The sequence below is a fragment of the Acanthopagrus latus genome, chromosome 21 (assembly GCF_904848185.1).
Source record: "Acanthopagrus latus isolate v.2019 chromosome 21, fAcaLat1.1, whole genome shotgun sequence".
In the NCBI taxonomy this organism is placed as follows: domain Eukaryota; kingdom Metazoa; phylum Chordata; class Actinopteri; order Spariformes; family Sparidae; genus Acanthopagrus; species Acanthopagrus latus.
In genome coordinates this window covers 15,588,367-15,606,834 of record NC_051059.1, presented here as the reverse complement: position 1 = coordinate 15,606,834, position 18,468 = coordinate 15,588,367, and the positions used below count along the sequence as shown (strand labels likewise).

At 43.5% G+C, this 18,468-nt stretch overlaps 1 protein-coding gene across 1 annotated transcript in view; it reads left to right on the top strand.

Moving 5' to 3' along the window:
• The window catches only part of b4galt2 (UDP-Gal:betaGlcNAc beta 1,4- galactosyltransferase, polypeptide 2), a 161,985-nt gene that overhangs the window by 16,307 nt on the left and 127,210 nt on the right, over positions 1-18,468 (top strand). Inside the window, exon 2 of the mRNA XM_037085076.1 lies at positions 6,195-7,236. Coding sequence (XP_036940971.1) covers positions 6,825-7,236 — 412 coding nt within the window. The 5' untranslated portion in view covers positions 6,195-6,824. The remainder of the gene's footprint in view (positions 1-6,194; positions 7,237-18,468) is intronic.

Sequence of the window (18,468 nt, the reverse complement as noted above, 5' to 3'; positions counted from 1 at the left end):
CTGCGAGAGTCACATCTGTAATTGTATACATGAGCAACTCTCGCAAAGCCAGAAACCACAGTAGTACAACTAATCCCTGCAGTGTTATTAAAATGTAAATTTAAAGAGCTGCACCTTGAAGGATGAACCAGAATATCAAATGTAAATAAATGTAACATTCAGAAGAGCATTTTTTTTTTTTAAAGGTCTAGTCTGTAGGATTTAGCAGGCACGATTGGCTATAATAGAAAATAATATTCATCAGCAGTATGTGTGCAAGTTACTCATGAAGCGTAACAAGTTAATGTATAATTATCACTCCATTAAAAAGCAATAATATGTCCTTACTATGGTCCACTTCACTTCTCTCCACAACCCTGACCCGCTCTGACCTGCCGTGCGTAGATGCCATTGTAAACTGACCCCGGACAAAAACACGAATCGCGTCCCAGCAATGAAAAAGTTTGGCGGCTGCTGATCTAAATTTCTAGTTGCTTGCACATAAAAATAACACTTCCACACCTGCCAAGATGCATGAATGCAGATCGTGACAGCACCAGCCTTTAGTCACATGTGGCTTGCGGTCTTTTAATCCCCAATAGCTATAAAATACATCCCTCGACTGACTTTCTGAACACAGTGTTTATTTTCTGGTGACGAGTACATCACGGTGCAAAGAGAATGTTTTTTGGGAACGTACAATCCCTGTGCCTCCTGTCGCCGCTGATGGCAAGAAACCTAGAAAAGGGTGTTGAAGAGTTTCTACTGATGGTGCATCTCAGGTTATAAACTTATAAGTAAGTGTCGAGTGAAAGAGGAAAACTAGTTTCCTGCACTTGCAGGCACGTCTGTCGAGGCACTACTCCTCCGACTGCATGTTAGTGTCTTTGCCGGAGTGTTAATATGCCTGGGTGTGCCGTGTAAATTAGTGTGTGTACAGTACTTGAGAAAATCTGTCATAAGGGCGTCAGTCTATATTTAAATTGTGAGTTCAAAGAGTTCATTCGGCTTGTAGTTTGTCAAAAACTATGATGATCACAGCAAGAAAGTGGCATCAACATTAAAATAAATTCACCCTACCTTTGCGAAAGGAAACAGAAGTGACAGTCCTGAAGGGTTTGATGTTTTTCTCTGTCAGTCTTTTCCCTCTCCCTCTGAGGTCAGCTTATCCCGTGTGTTTTAATATTCCATTAAAAGCTTTAGTTTGCGCGAGTCAACATCTGAAATTCTGGTTGAAGCGTTGCTTGAAACACTCAGCTCTTTTATTTTGTACCCGGCTCGTATGTGATAAAAAAAAAAAACCTCTAGATGTTCTGTGGAGTTTGTGGAGATTTTGAATTTGGGTCATCACATTCAGCATATCGTCAAGATGAATTCTTTCCGATGTCGGAATCATCAGATAGAGAGTTGAGAGTTGAGAGTTACAGCAAAGGTTAGAAGTTGGACAAATGCCTCAACAAGTTCACCAAAAATGATGAATCTGAAGTCTAAAACTCAAAAGATATTCAAAGTGCAACGATAACAAAATGATATAAGCAGCAAATCCAAATTTTGAGAAGCTTTTATCTTCTTATCCTTAATAACTTTAAGGCAAAAATAACTTTAACGTCTCATTGATTTACATTCCGTCAGTTCATCAGTGACGATCACAGACATTTTCAGCACAACTGACACATTGTGTTGTACACGTTAGTTTGCATTTGCTGACCCCTGACTAGTTATGTCCAGCTGTCATTTTTACTCTTCCGTTATTATATGGTTTAAATAAAAGGTGTGTGTGTGCTCTTTTCTGTGACATGTTCTACAAATAAACAAATAGGAACGGCGGTGAAATGCAAGTATGATGTCGATACGGCCGTCCACAGGTCATTTTCAGGTGTATTTTTGCTCTCACGTCTCCAGATGAGGCACCGCTGCAGCTGATGCAGGATGTGTGTGCTCCACCTGTAACTCAAGACTCAAGATGTAACATGTTCACCAGCGAGCTTTGGAGGTACAGGTGGATTTGTTGTTTTTACATTTGGACAGAGCCAATCCAACCCTTCCCCCCTGTTTCCAGAGATGTGGTGGTGGCATCAATCTTCTCGTCTGACTCTCTGCAAGAAAACACAATACTTGTTTTTTTCCAGAAAGTTCTTTTGAGTGGTTTTACTTTAAGTGCAGATTTAATTTAGATCAAGACATTTCTAACGCTGGTAATGAAGGACATTTCAAAAGGTTGCCGCTCGCCCTGCGAGAGGTGTCGCCCACACCTCTCGATCCCGCTAGCTAACGCTGACGACTTCCTCTTTCAAAATTCCTCCTTTGCTGTGTTATAATTAATCCAGGAGCCTTTCAACAATGAGTCTGCACGGTTGTTAACCTCTGTGACGGAGGCTGCACTTTTCTGCAGCTTTACATAAAGATTAGTGAGCCTCCTATGCTCTCTTTGGTGGGAGAAACACCCAAATCCTTACACCGCCGCATTGAGACGTAGCTTCTTAATTCTGATGAGGCTAGGAGGCGTGACGGCGTTTTGTTTATAATGTCCGTCTGATTGTCAGTCGCCTGTCGTCTTGTCCTCGGCACAACTGGGCCCTCCCTTCTTCAGTCAGCTCATTTAGAAACAGCCTTGACAAACTTAATGGAAGTGGAAACGAGTAGTTGCATTCCACCTCACATATTTTAATTTCTCCGCGGGTTCCTTTTTGGCAGACACGATCCGATCGGGGACTGTTACGAAATGTATTGCTGCTGTTAAAAAGGGAGCTGCAGGGATCCTTGAATAAACCGGTTACATAAAGGGCCTGCCTCGCTCCCTCCGTCACCGTGGCCATCCCCGCCTTTCCTGTTCCCTCCCCTTGATCTTTCTCCCCGAATCTCCTTGACTTACACGCCTCACAGACTTCACACGCGGACTCCCTCCTGGCTTCTGTTTTTCCTCCCCAGGTGACATTTCCATATTAGGTTGAAAGCGAAACACAACAAGCGCGTCGCCGTGTATACAATCCCTGTGAGATGTCCCGGAGAGGCAGAGGAAAAATTAAGGTAGACGGGAGCAGGGGAGCGAGCGAAAAAGCAGAGATTTCCTTTGCACCGTTTTATTGCCTTTTGTTTTCGGTCCGCTGACCTTTTTCAAGACCAAAAGAGAAAAAAAAAAAGAAGTCCCAAGATAGTCCTTTTTGTCTTGAGAAAAGTCAGTTGAGCGAAATGTCAGCAAATAAAGAGGCCGGGGTGCAGAAAGATTCGACCCCTCGTGGGCTTTACTCTCTAGACCCCACATGAGAGAACAAAGCATGGACGTGTGCTGTATCTACACTGATCTTGGAAAAAGTCCCTGTGTAGCCGGTCATCCGGAGCAAAAACAGGTTCTGGATCCAGTCCTCGGATTTATTTCCTGTGTTTCTCTGCCGCTGATTTGTCGGGCTGCACCATCTCATGGTTCAACACCTGTTGGTCACCGAGGACAACCTGCTTGCCCCTGAGCTCTGTAGTCGAAGCGGGAGAAATAGGCCAAGGCTCTTCTGTCCGTCTCGCTGATTATCTGTCTGACTGCCTCCGCCACATGTTTGAAAAAGTCAGCCGATACATTACACGGCAGCCGGTTCAGTCGCTGAAGAGCAAGCACGGATGGGAAATATATCCTGACCTGCACAAGCATAATGGTGCGACTGGCGTGCGGGTCCTTCGGTCAGCAGAAATTCATCTCATTAACTAGCAAGCTGCACACACACACACACACGCACACACACACGTTCGCATGAGCAGAAACACACACGCACACACATACACCCTTGAGGCTCAGTCTTGGCAGTCTTGACTTTGCTGCCCACAGACAAAAAAGTCAGAACGCAGCGGGAGGCTGCCAACTTTTCCGGACAGACAGCCGCCATCAGCCCAGTCACCCGACATATGTTTCAATTTGCTGCGCTTTGCCTCCACCTGTCTCAAGAGGCGACAGAGAAACCAAACCCACAGGAACCAGTCGAGCACAGATTTTAGCTCATGCTGCATTTTTACTGTGTTCGGGTTTGATGTTAGTGGACTTTGGATGCCAAATGGATTCCTTCTTTGGTACCTCCTCTTAGATATGCTAACTGGTTTGGTTGAATACAAGGAGCAGAAAATAGTCTTTTGCAAAAATCTTAATCAATTATTAAGAACATCAAAATTAAAAACAAGCGCACCGTGCCTGAGGGCCCAGACACACACTAGAAGACAGACATATAGAGGCAAATAGAAGCAAAACAACTGAATAGCAGCATAACAACAAAGGGCTGCCCCTGTGTCCAGTTCAAAAGCTGCATTTGAACACACCGCACAGACTACAGCTCACTGCCAGTGAGCTTCTACGATCGGCCCTTGTGCGCGAGAGGAAATAACTCCCAGTAACACCAGTTAGCCAAAGTCTGTGTTCGTCAGTCCAACAAAAGAAACCCCAAGGACTCTGGACTGTGCATATACAAGCTGTTGCTGTGTTAAAGCAGCATTTTCTGACCCCACTCTCACTGAAATAACCACTTGTCATCGAGAATATGTTGCAAACGGAGCTGGCGACGAGGCAGAGGAGAAAAATAACTGCACCGATTAGCTCAGCTAAACAGCCAATCAGGCCCACGTCTCTCACCGGTGGGCTTCGCTGCCCGTTTTAGACGCTTGATTGGTCTTCAACAACAGTTGACTAATGCAAAAAGTGTCTTGTGAAATATTTAGGCCAACTAAACCGGAGTATCAAAAATGAATGAAACAATAAAGCCCAATCCCAATACATCCCTTGCCACTTACCACTGAGCCTTACCCCTTCGTTTTGTGTGTTGACATGTTATGGTAGGGTGTCCTGATACTTGTTGGGATAGCAGGGTAGAGCAAAACGTTCTGATTGCAGGCTCTCCAGTCTGAGGTTTTTCAGAAGCACAGTTCAAGAGGAGGGTTAAGAGAACTCTGTCTTAACCATCTCCACTATTTTACTGATTACTTGGTGGTTAAATAGTGGTGGGAATTCTTCCATTTATTGCCATATATCCCAGAAGAGTCCAGCAGTGAAGTTCCTGCACTGGCAGAGTAGGAGCATATTATTGCAAGCGTCCGTGTTTTTTGCAGATGGCACTGTGACAATACCCGGATTGCCGCGGTAACGCAAGAGAAATCAATACAGCATATTGGAAGTGTCCGGTCGCCAAACAACAACTGATGTCGTGTGAGGATCATGAAGGATTGTCCTGTTTCATGGGAGAGATTACAACCCCCACCTCTTAAAAAACTGATCTTGGTGCGATGGTGCACTTAAAAACGAAAATTGGAAATGGGATTGAGCCTTAAAGACACAAAACTTGAGCAGTCTCAGGTTACAGATGGTATAAGCTCATGACTCACCCTCTGATCCTCTACGAGAGTCTATATTTTTATATTTATAATATTTCTGGAAAATCTAGGAATCGAGGAGTTTTCCCAGGGGATGTCTGTGGTGTTGAGCATGACTGGAGAAACTCTGAGCTGCCACCAGATTTAAGGTATCCGCCCATTTTCCAGTTGCCAGCCTCAGCATTTCAGCACTTACCACTCCCTCTCATTCTTTCTCTCTGACTCTGGTGGTTTGTTGTCAGAAAAGCCTGGGGTTGTTTTTAATGTCTCCTCCAACCTCATCCTCTCCTTTTCTCTCATTGATTGGAAAAGCCATAAACCTACAATAAGCATTGCCCCTGGGAAAACTTAAGTGGCCCCTCCGTCTCTCCTCTGCTTGCATGTTGGCTGCATTGTGTATTCCCACTTGCCGTCCCATTCTGTCATAAATGCTTTTTAAACCACTTGACTGGAAAATTGGCTTGCCGTGTCAATTTGGCCGAACGGCCGCGGTCAGACCTTTTTGTTTGTTTTGCGTCTGTAGATGCTTTTATTCTTGATTCTGTTTCTGTCAGATTCTCATGTTTGCTTCTCTTCCTGCTGAGAGCGAGCTAAATGTATTTCACCGCCACTCAGCCAGGCACATCGAATAAGAGCAAGGTCACTGAATAGTCTTAAATTGCGAGAGTAAGATCAATGATGCTTTGTTTGATTTTACCCAGCGTGTAATGCAGCGGGGCACTGTACTTGTTGAGAATTCACGGCTATGATTAATAGCACTTCACCTGCATTGGTTTAAGTAAGCGGTCAAAAACGATAGCGCACAGCCATCGTTAACGTTTAACATCTGATGAATCAGTGCAATTAAAACGCTTCTGTCTTTTATTTCCCCTCAGGTGCTAGAGACGTACCTGAGGTCAAGGGATATTACTGGAAATCACCAACCAACAAACTCAGAGCTGGTGCCCTAAAAAGAGGACATCTTGACTGAGGCATCAGCTGGCCATCAGCTGGCCATCTACCCTACACTCACGAATGTTTGTCGGCAGCTTCCATCATTGGGATCACGTGCTAATCGGAAGATCTAGGTGTTAGTCCTTGGACTTATTGGATTGGCGTTCAACAGTGGGACACCACATGGCCGCAGCAGAACCTTGACACTGGGATAATGACTCACATATGATCACATGTCTGTCAGCAGTTTTTTCTGAAATCGGGGCCTTATGTCTTAGATTACATCGACCTTATCATCAGTACTTTTTGTTATATCTTCCGTAGGTCCATGAGGGTTCATTCATCCAGGGATTGAGGCTGATTAAAACATTTAGGGACTTTTGTCATGCAGGAAACTTGTGTACGCACCAGAAACAAACTTGCGACTCATTCTTTAGGCGTATCTGCCCCTCTGTCCTCATCGATGACCCCATGACCCCTGCAGAAGTCAGATAGTCCGCTGTCAGCTAGCCACATGTCCCTATCACAGATCTAATAGCTGATATTGCTAACATGGCTGCCACGATGAGCGCATGCCTGTAGCGGCGTCCGCGTTGTCGTGGCTGGCCGTCGCAGGACGGTCATCTTCCTCGGCCATGACCCGGCTGATGTTGGGCCGGACTCTGGAGCGCATCTGTAAAGGTGTCCTGCTGCTCTGCCTGCTCCACTTCCTCATCATGATGATCCTGTACTTCGACGTCTACTCGCAGCGCTTCGACCTCTTCAGCCGTTTCAACAATGGCCGCAATGGCTCCAGGAATAACGTCAGCGGAGCAGCAGGGAACGGACATCATTTTTACTACTACAATCTCTCCAGGCCCAACGCAACGTTAGCCAGCTACGCGGCTACAGGCGAGCAGGTGGTGCCGAGTTTGCAGCCCGAGACCAATCAGACGCCGTCCCCCAAACCGCTGCCGCCGTGCCCTGAGAACCCGCCCGGCCTCGGTGAGTAATTACAACACATTGTCTTTTCCTCTGTCACCACCATTTCCACTTTTGTTTTTGCAAGATGTGTCACATGTCCCCATTAAGCCAAACATTTAAAAGGGTTGCATCCATGAATGTGACAAACCAAAAAAAAAAAGGACTCTGATCTGTACTCTCATGTTGTGTTTTTTGATGAGGTCTCCTCTCTGGTGCTTAGTTCAGTCTGTCCCTGCCATGTAACGAGCGCGAACGCCAGCTAGGGAGCAGTCTCCAGATATCAGGCTGGTGTCTTGTTGAGACAAAAATGGCCTGAGCAGATGTTAAAAAGACTTCTCTGCCTATAAGTGAATAACAGTGTTGTACTTGAAGCACTAACACCTACAGCTGTAAATGGTGTCGACATGTTTTTCACGCTGTACGACAGCCTCGCAGGTGTTGCAGGTCTTTTATTGCCCTTGATCAGCAGTTTTTCTCATGACATCAAAAAAAAAACCCATCATGTTTCAATCAAGGTTTTAGTGTTTTTGGCGATATTTCCCAGCCCTGTGTTGACTTTGATAAATGTTTCCGTTCAAGCTGAATCCAAACGGAAACAAAGCGCGTTTTCCCTTGTGTCTCACGCTTTGAGTGCAACATGTTTGGGCTCTCGGGCCTTTTTAAACAGTTACCCTGCTTCTGTTCAGTGCCGTAAACTCCAATTATAGCTCATTATATTTTATCAGTCACATAACACTTTTTAATCTGCATGAGTGAGCTTGAAATGAGACTTTTATATTTCAATCACTTTCTCCCATGCCTAATCGCCACTTCCAATCACTTATTTGCTGGATTTGTTTGTCCAGGCTCCCTTTCTATTTGTTCTTATGGCCGTATGTACTGCCTTGTCCGATAACGGAGGATTTGCACATCATCGATTAGCGTAATTAATCGGGGGGAGCTGAGACCTGGATTGAAGCCTGGAAGCTGGAGGGTACAATTTTATATTCAGTAAACAAATGCGTCTCCAGTCTTATTCCAATTAGCGGGAGAGCAAGTGTTGCCATAATTTTGTTTTTCCGGGTCAGCCCGCAACATAAAATGGATTTGATGTCAACGATTTACACTGTGGTATTTCAACCGTACAGACTCACAGCGGAAGCTATTAGCAGAGATTCATGTAGTCACACATGTAGCGCCTGCAGAAACACACACCTGAAACTGACACACAGGTTGAAGTGACCTAACTGATTAAAAAGCTTTGAGAGAAGCAGGTTGGAGACCAAGTGTATGTGAAATGCATATGTTTCCGTTTTTTAAGTTTTTTGCAGCGCTGTTGTTGGCAGCTATTTATTCACCGCTTTACAATGTGCGACAATCTGTCTTACCATAGATACAAATACCATAATGCTCTTTGTGTGTTGAGAGGAGAAATCCATACATCATCACTGTACTGTGAATGCACCGCGGGACTGTAAAGAGTCTGGGCTTGTTTTGTTTTTTTTCTCTAGCTTGGTATGAACTGCCTTCATCAGCGAAAAGCTTTTTAATGAACCAGCAGCGGCATTATACAGTGCACACAGCCACACACACACACACAGACACACACACACACACACACACACATACACACACACACACACACACACACACACACACGCACACTGAACTGTACATACATTTATATTGTATATTATGCAAGTGACACAAACACTTGTCTTCAGTAAAAAAAGTGGAATAATATGTAATGTGTTTGAAAAGTTCCCCTCTACACAAGGAGCACCTATACAGTGACACACACATACACACAAGCACACACACACACACACACACACACACACACACACACACACTCCTGAGCACCCACATGTCATTATCATCAGTATCCATCCAGCCAACAAATCAGAGGTTGAGTGAATCATGCTAAGCCTCAGGTTTTACGAAATCTATAATTACATAGTGGACACAAACATTATCTCACACACACACACACACACACACACACACACACACACACACACACACACACACACACACACACACACATGCACACACACACACACACACACACACATGCACACACACACACACACACACTACACATCACCCATCTCTGCCGCTCTCTGTCATGCGTACTCGCAGATAATGAAGCTCGATGGGAGGAAATAACTCCCGCTGTCTTTCTTTCACATAAGCCAGATCAGCTTCGACTGCTGATCTCTGATCTCTCAGATCAGCTCATCCTTATACAACGCAGGCTGAAATGATACCACACTGTATGTATCCTTGAAGGTATTGTCCAAGAATTTTAACCTAACCCTAAACTTATATTGAGTTTTGTTTTGTATTTTAATAGTAAGTTGTTGGTGCATGTTATGCTTTTATTGGACAGCTGACACTAAAGGAACGACAGCACACCTATTGTTCTGAAACCCCAACAGTCGGAAAGATTTCCCATTGGACCATCGGTCACATATCGTGTTATTCCTTAAACAAACCCCCCCACTGCTGGCTAGTTGTTCTGAATATATCTGATATCTGTTATCACCAACGTATGCATGTAACTTAACACTTCTGCTGTTGGACAAACGGGCTTTGGGTCCAATGGGACATTCTTCTAGATGGATGCATGTGGTTCATGGTTGACATGTTAAGCTGTGGGCTCCTGGTTCAGTTGACAGTAATCCATAACAAACAGAGAAATGCTCGTGAATTCTGTTCAGGCTGAGCTTGTTACTTCACTCAGATTTATCTCTCTTCTCCTGATGTTTATTGAGTAAAAAAACAAATAAATTCAGGCTCTGCTCAGATTTTGTAATTTCTTTTTTGGTGATTACAACTTTCGCCCCTTCGGCTCTTATTAAGCCTGCACCGTCTGCAAAGTTTTCTTTATGTGGGTTGTTTCTTTTTTCTGTTTGCCTTTCTTGTCTTCTAAGAGAGCTTCCACTGGGTCTTTATCCATTGATGCTGTCGATCTACATGCTCATTTCGGGCCTTTGCTCGTGATATTTGGCAATTCAGATAAATCTCATTTTGATCTGATTATGTTTCCATACAATTAACTGAGAAACTGTTGCTCATAGATGGCCTGTTAGTGCCGCATGCAGTTGTTGATATAAGATATTTATATCAACCCTTTGTCAGAGAAGACTTGGCAGCACTTCACTGTTGAAATGAAAGTATGTGTCTTATTTTCCCCCACCTGTTCCATCTGTAAATGAGCTTTGTAAACGTAATCCCTCGCGAGCGCCATTGTGGCGGCCTCGACATTTTTCTCCCATTCTTTTTTTCTTTTTTTTTTTTTTACCGATTGCTTTTCTCATTTGATAATGAGGTTTGTAACGTGCTTTGAAATTGGGAGTGTGAGATAAAGCTGTCAGGTTGATTTGTCTGAAGCTGAGGTTCGCTGATTCCATTATTTGGCCCGGAATTGGCTGTCACTGACTCTGGATTTGGCATTCATACCAGGCACAGGTGTACTCTTGTAGCTTATCTCTGCCTTTTCTCTGTGATGGAGTGGCTGCCTGGGGGCTGTAATGAGCAGGAAGGCAGCAGAGAAAGACTGAGCGGGTCTGTTTTTCAGTCACAGGTGCAGAGAAAAGAGAGTGCGGGAGCGAGAGGGAGAGGGGGAGAGAGAGGTCTAATGGATGGTGGTATGATGGTCGGTATGAAGTGAGACAGACAGAGAGGCGGGATGGAGCGAAGGAAGGAACAGCAGGTGGAGAGGTGTGGGGGTGCTGAGGGAAAAGAGAGAGACCTTGGATAGAGGTATACACATGCACACATGCACACACACACACACACACATTCACAGAGAGAGAGAGAGAGAGAGAGAGAGAGAGAGAGAGAGAGAGAGAGAGAGAGAGAGAGAAACAAACAAACAAGCCCTTGGCTGTCCCAGAACACCAGCTGACAGGTGCTGCCTGTATGAGTGGCGAGCATCCACAGTTTATATCCTGACTGTGTGTGTGTATGTGTGTGGTGTGTGTGTGTGTGTGTGTGTCTGTGTGAGCTGGCATGTGGGATATGCAAATCATCTGTTTATCAAAAAAAAACGCAACCTCGCCATTGACAGATATCGCCAAAATCGGTGTCGAACAGTCACGCCTTCTTCTCGGCAGAGGTGGAAAAATATGTGGGAGTAAATTGAAACCTGCAAACACATTAATTCTGTTTTTGAACTGTTTTTCTACCTGTCTTGTATAAAGTATGTTTCATGCCGCAAATTTGTTTTCTTAATTACTCTGTGGTGACAAACATAATCGCCAGCTCCTCAAATGTGAACGTTTGCTGGTTTTTCTTTGTCTTCTATGACAAAGGAGTGCATAAATTTGGGTTTTTGGACACCTGGTTTGCTAAAATCTTGTAATGTGAACGTGTCGGTCAAACTCTGGGAAATTATGATGGCGAGGTCTTTTGCTTTTTTTCAACAGATAATAGAAAAAGCAATTAATCATTTCATTTATTTATTTATTTGGCATTTTTCATGGCTTTAATTGATGAGACAGCTTGGAGAGATAACAGGGAACAGGATTGGATTGCTTTATTTATCTTTATTTATTTATCCATTTATTGAGAAAATGTTCATTCAGTTTGGTGGTGCATATACAAAGTTTGTGTGTACGAGGAAGGATTGACTGTTTGACTCAACACGGAAAAGTGAGGATAGAAAACCTGTGTTATGCTAAGTTGAGTAATCAAGAGTATATCATGTTATTAACATACACTCAGTTCATTCATCGCATGTAAGTAAAACAGAATAAATGCACACAAAATATATTCACTGAGAAATCAAACAGATAACAAGATAACACAGCTAAAAACACTTACATTCAAGAGTGGAGCAGTTTGTAATTGTGGTTTTGAATGGACCCTTGGGTGCAATGGTGTTAAGTTTTAATGCGTGTTGTAACATTTTCCGAGGGTGTGCAGCAATGAAAGCAGTTTTTACCAGATACGGTGTTTGCATGCAGGACTTGTATGAAATGTGTCCTTTATCAACTCTCGCCTGTGAATTACATATAGTCTGCATTGGGCGCTAGAAACTGCTTTAATGTGTTTCTGTGCGTTTCCAATAAGCAATTTTCCACTCGAAGCCAGTGTGCGCTACGACATCCGCGTGTGTTTGTGTGTGAGCTTCATCTCGAGCCTGAACCCTATTATTTATTTGTGCTATTAATCACTTCTTCCTACACACGAGACGCGTGGATGCTCGAGCGCACGTTCAAACGCACTGAGCTCAGTGGGAGGCGAAAAGCTACTTTCCAGGCCTTGTTTTAATTGGATTCTCTACAGGGGTTTCCCCAATCAAATGTAATTTGCGAGAATTAACCGTCTTTCTGCGTCATACAACAAGGTTGGATGCTCGGGGGGTTAGGGTTGGGGGGGGGGGGGTAGTGGTAGGGGACCTCAACTATGGCCCTCTCTTCCACCACTGTGCCAACGTCTCTGCCACCTCTCTGTACTTCATATCCTGCTGTGGGCACATCATTGGCACTGGCACTGATAAAGGCTCTAACGTTAAATATTGGCATCGGCCCAAAGTGAGCGTTTCTGCTGACATGACCAGCCATTAAGATGATGTTTTAATTACGCGCATGCCAGACAAATCGACTAAGCAGTTTGCTTACTTAGCCCAGTGAGGGTGTATGTTTTGAAAACCATTGTATGTCTGCCAGTGGGCCATCATGATAAGAGTATGCACTGTCAATTCCACTTCATGAGAGACCTGAACATCTGGTGGAAAAAAATATGTGCTAGTGGCCAAAAGTCAATATCGTAATTTTGGAGTTCCTTATCCTGTTGGCAACAGGTGAAGCATAGCAGACCATTAAAAACTGGTTAAAGTTGTCGTTTCAGCACTAACAGACGTGCACAGTTTGATAATCAACAATTTTCATACCACGGTATACCTGTAAAACGATATATCGCTGCGACTCTAGACTGGACGGAGAGTTGCAGCTCATATACACACTCGGCTTGTACGGCTCAGCGCTGTGATCCTGCTGCATCGCCGAGCTGCTCATCTATCATGCGCCGTCACACCAGTCAGGGTGAGATCCCCAGAGATCTCATCTCAGCTGCTCGTGTCTCATTCATTCAGTCACTGTCTAAAGTGTGTGACACCTGTGAGGGATGGAGCGAAGACTGACCGGCTTTGTTTTAAAGCTAGAAAATAACTCTCAGTTTTATCCAAACTTGGATCACATTGTTGCTGATAGGAAACGCATTGCAGCGATGCACTCCACGCGCACCTTTTTTTGTTTCGCTGACATTGGCGCGGTGGGTTCAGCTTGTTTCCTGTCTGACCAGGTGTGCAACTGGCTCCAGGGGTTTGGAGGGTGAGGGGAAGAACAAACCTTGTGGTAGGTTTTGGCAGTATCAAAGCATTATGGTACACCGGGGTGTTTAGAAATCCTGACAGTTTGAGAGCAGTGAGAAAATTTATTACATTTTCCACACATGTACAACCACACCGTTTCCCACTTTTGGACCAGAGAGGTTTGACCTTGTTTTATTCATGGCCGGAGAGCAATTTGAATGGAGTGACATGTCCCTTGTGACCCTGAACTTTACATGTGTGTCCCCTGAGGGGAAAACCATCATGAGAGCTTGAACCCTTTCACCTCCTCCAGTACCTCCCGGCCAATTGTGAAAACACTGTTAGAACCAGATTGAATCCTTGGAGGCCTGTCCCTCCTCAGACCTTCACCTTCCCAATGCTCAGTGAACAGTGAACGCGTGGCACAGCATGTTTTATGACCCGTCTCCTCCATTTTTAATGGAGGGGTTTAAATAGGACTGCTTAGGTTTACAACAATGGCCTGTGTTAGTGAGGGGAGCTCAAGACACATATGTTGTGTTTGGTTAGACTTCTAAAACTTCAGAATTATAAATCAGATTGTTTTACTTGAAGATTTGCAGTCAGCAGATTGTTGGGCCATCAGTTAAAGCATGAAAAGTAAAAGCAAACAGAAGAAGCTTGTGGCTGCGTGGACAACAGATTTGATGCCTTTATGCTGCCATATGTGGTAACAGATCGTCCCTCTAAAAACAGTTGGTGGTTTATTTCGAAAAGCTATTTCATCTAGAATTACAAACATGAAAACCCTGAAAAATGTGTATGAAGATTTATTATAAGAGGACCACGGCAGAACGTAGTTTGAATTGATTTCCTCACTGTGAATCATATTTCCTAAAAACAGAGAATATCTTTTTACACGAGGAACATGAGTTGAATTATATTCTTGTGTTTATCTTGGCACTGTGATGCCTTTTGGTGCCGGTGTATTTTATTTTGATGCTGAAATCAAGAGGTTTGAAGATGAAGTGGACTGATCTTGATTGACAGACTGATCGTCTTTGTGCATTAGCAGCATCACGTGGTTGAGGCTACAGTGAGTGGCAGCAAGTTCTGCTGCGTTTGACTGCACCTTTTGCCTTTATTAATCTTCTCTGGTCTCACACGAAGAAATAACTGATGATGACCATTATTAGTTGAAACCAGAGCTTTTAAAAAATTTACCTGCAGTATGTACGAATTGGCAACCTGTCGAGGGTCATTCCAAACAACTAAGGGGTGGGATATCGCCAGAGCGGGCGCTAACTGCCGCCCACTGATCCTCTTTTCTGTAGCTGTCTGTGGCTCACAAGCTGTCGTTAACTAGTTAGCTCAGTTAGCCATGCATTTAGGGACCCTTAGCTGATTCGAGTCTCCACAGACCCAGACCTCGTAGCAATGGGGTGGTCTTATTGTTACTCTGCTGGCAATTTTTTGGGCTGAACAGCATTTGTCTTTGAACTCAGGTTAAAAATAATATTTTGTCACATCCTCTTGCTAATTTTTGGTCATTTTTTAAAGTTTTAAACTACAATCCTGATATAAATATTACATATTGCACCTTTTATCATAACCTAGGCTGTGTCCACGCTCACTTTCTTCCCACTATGTACTGTCTGAATGTATAGTGAGATTTATTATGTCCTACATTGTTGACTCAATACCACAGCACATCGCTGATAGTAGTGTACAACCGATGATCACTACCTGGGAATTATATACCATCATGCATTGTGCTTGAGGGCGAAAATATGACCTTTGTGGTGTCAGAAGTGTTTTTCCACTTGACCGAGGAGCTCACTATATAGTCCACTACGTGATCTCCCTGGGTGGTTGATTGACACAACCCATGATCGTTCTCTAACCATAACCTGTATTAAACCTTACCACGGTGTAGTTGCCATCAATAGATATCATGGACAGCAAATATGTGTTAATCAATTAATCACTGCCATCATTCACACAATATTTAGTTTTACCGTGTGTAAAATGTGGATAAGTTTGAAAATAAGTTTAAGCTCAAGTAAAATAGCCAAGACTTAACGTTTTTTTTTTTCTTTCCCCAGTGTTTCCTCTTTTATTAGGCAAGAAAATAACATCATTCCGGTGAGAAAGGAAACAGCCTATTTTCTGCCCCGCTTTCAATCAAGCCAATAAACAAGGTCGTTCCCTTCAGAAACACATTGCTATGCACTCCCACGCAGCGAGGAAGCCGCCGACGCCACGGTCGCGGCGGCAAAGGGCTCTTGACAGCATAATGGCTGCCATAACTTCATTAAAATGGTCCCGTTTCCCTTCCTCAGTGCTATTCACATCCTTTCCACGGGACCATTCTGCTGTGTGTATTAGTTTCCATCCACGTGTGGCAGCATAATTTAATTTGTTCATCAATCTATCTGGATGTCTTGGTCATTGGGTGCCACTTTCTTTCCATCAGTCTTTGCGTGTCCTTCTCTTTCTATGCAAAACATCTATTTAGTCACACAAATCTCCATTCTTCTCATTCAAAAAACCGAATACACAAAAGCCCCATGAGCAGTGCCTGTGCTTTCGTTCAGTAAAATACAGTGCTGGAACTCGCGCGTTACAAGAGGTAAAATGCCATGTCCTCGATCGGCTCACTCTTGCCTATTCAGGCCGCTGTGTAACTGCACTACTGTTGAATTGAATCTTCACCAACTCTGTGTGGATGCAGGGAAATGTGATATTAGGCACAAAAAGACAACTTTGGGACTGCTTCGGAAGTAGTCACTTGGGGCTTGATTGGACTGGATTGGTTGGCTGGTGTTCAGCAACTGGAATTGCAATTAAAAAAAATATTTTTCATCATTCAAATTTGTTACACAGAGAATGAAATGGAATTCAGCTTTTAGTTCCAACTGTGGATTCAGGAATGGGTTCCATTAATGAAACTCATAAAAGGAACAAAATTCCACTACTGGTCATCATAGAAAAAAACATGTGCTGGTGACTGAACATGTGGAGGATGCCGTCTGATGATTGCATTCGTTATGATACAGCATTGTCACATCATTCAAATGATGGTTTATTTACTTTAAATTTACTTTGAATTTTATATTTAATTAAGTTTTGGAGGATGTGCAGAAATAAAGTCCTTCTGCTCATAGGCCGATCGTTGTTGTTCCAGAGGGCAAACACATGAGATGAATTATGTAGTATGACTCAGAGGGTGTGTGCACGTATCATTTTCTGCCCATCTTTAACGGATGCCAGCATTAATAACAAATTCACATTGAGAAACCAGTTATCCTTATTTTTTTGATACGCGTTCACCATGTGCCTCTCAGAATCAGCTGTTGGCAGATCCATCATGGAATCCATGAAATAATCCAGATTACTCTTGTCTGTGTTTCAACAACTATACCAGATGTTGTTTCTGTGTTTCATGTGCGCATATATGTCTTTCTTCATTTTTGTTTATTGTTCTCCAGAAAATGTGTTCACATCTGTCTGTGTGTGTGTGTGTGTCCTAAATGTGTTGTTAGCGCCGTATCTCTGCGTGTACGCTGTCACATTATACCATGCGTTGCGTGCGTTTGTAGTTCTGACGGGCTAATAAAACGCCTCCTCTCCTCGGCCCTCCCGCTTCAGAGTGACGATGACGATGTGTGTGTGCTCTAACAAGCAAGCTCTCCAAATGATAAATGACAAAACACACACTGCCTCCACACGGCTGTCATCTGGAAAAACACCGTCGTTTCTCTCTCACATGCACATGCGCACACAACCGCGCTGCTTGCTCTCTCTGCATCTCGCTCGCGTCTTTCTCACCTGCCTCGGTTTCTTTTTCTCTCTCACGCCTTGTTTTTTGTTTTTCTCACACACGTCGACGAGTACAGGCAATGAGAAAATAGGGAGACGAGATTCCGGGGGAACAAAAACCAACTCCTGCGGCGCCTCGCGTGTAAAGCACAGCGACATTTGAAGGAAACATGAATAAAACAATAAATAGAACGACTTTTGGCAAAACAAATAAAAGGAATAGAAAAGCCAACAGAGAGACATTTCCATAGATAGTACCTACAGTGAAGGTAACAGTGAGTCTGGTGTTCCCACTACAACATCCAGATAATCTCATAGATATAGATGGAGAGTTTTCTTTTTGTTTTATTTCCAAATGTTAAAAAATGTGGGAAAAAAAAAAAATATTCTCAAACATGAAAGAATCAAAACAAACTGATCCGTCTTTACTGCATCTGTAAACCTGCACTGTCAGACTCACAGAGTGAATGCTGATGACGACTGTTTTGCTTGGTTGCTAGGCAGCAGCAGCAGCAGCACATGCAGCATTTGATGAAGATAGTCGGGTCACCGCGAGGATCCCACAGGTTTTTAATTCAGGTGCTGATTAATTGCAAGGTTCACCATGGTACCATGGTACCATGTAATATCGATTATTCGGACAACGATACAATATTTGCCGATATCACAAGTCTACCACAATACGATTTTGATTCGATTCGATGTGGGGTCCTGATGTCGATATTAGATGATATCATATGCCCATCGAACACAATCAGTTACATTTATATCAACTCACAAAAAGCAGTTATAATGGAAAACAGTCGACTCTTTTAAATAAAGAAAAGAAGTTTAGAAAGCAGTGGACAGAAATGATACCATGGTAATTTCAAAATAAAGGCGTGTGCTAACAATGGTGGTGTTGTTTTCACTTTGCATCAATGCTATAGGCTCTTGATGGATGTATAGTTACAGCCCCTGGTGTTGAGTGGTCAGCCAGGTGCATTTGTCTCATTTTTTTCGCATTTTTTTCTTCCTTTGTTGTGTTTTCTTTTTGGTAACTCCTCCAGGTAAATGTGGCACAGTAAGAGAGGTGATGTAGTCAGAGGAACAGAGAAAAAGTAGGCCTCCTGTAGGTGTAGATGGTCTGCTGGTGTGTACAGGGAGGTGGC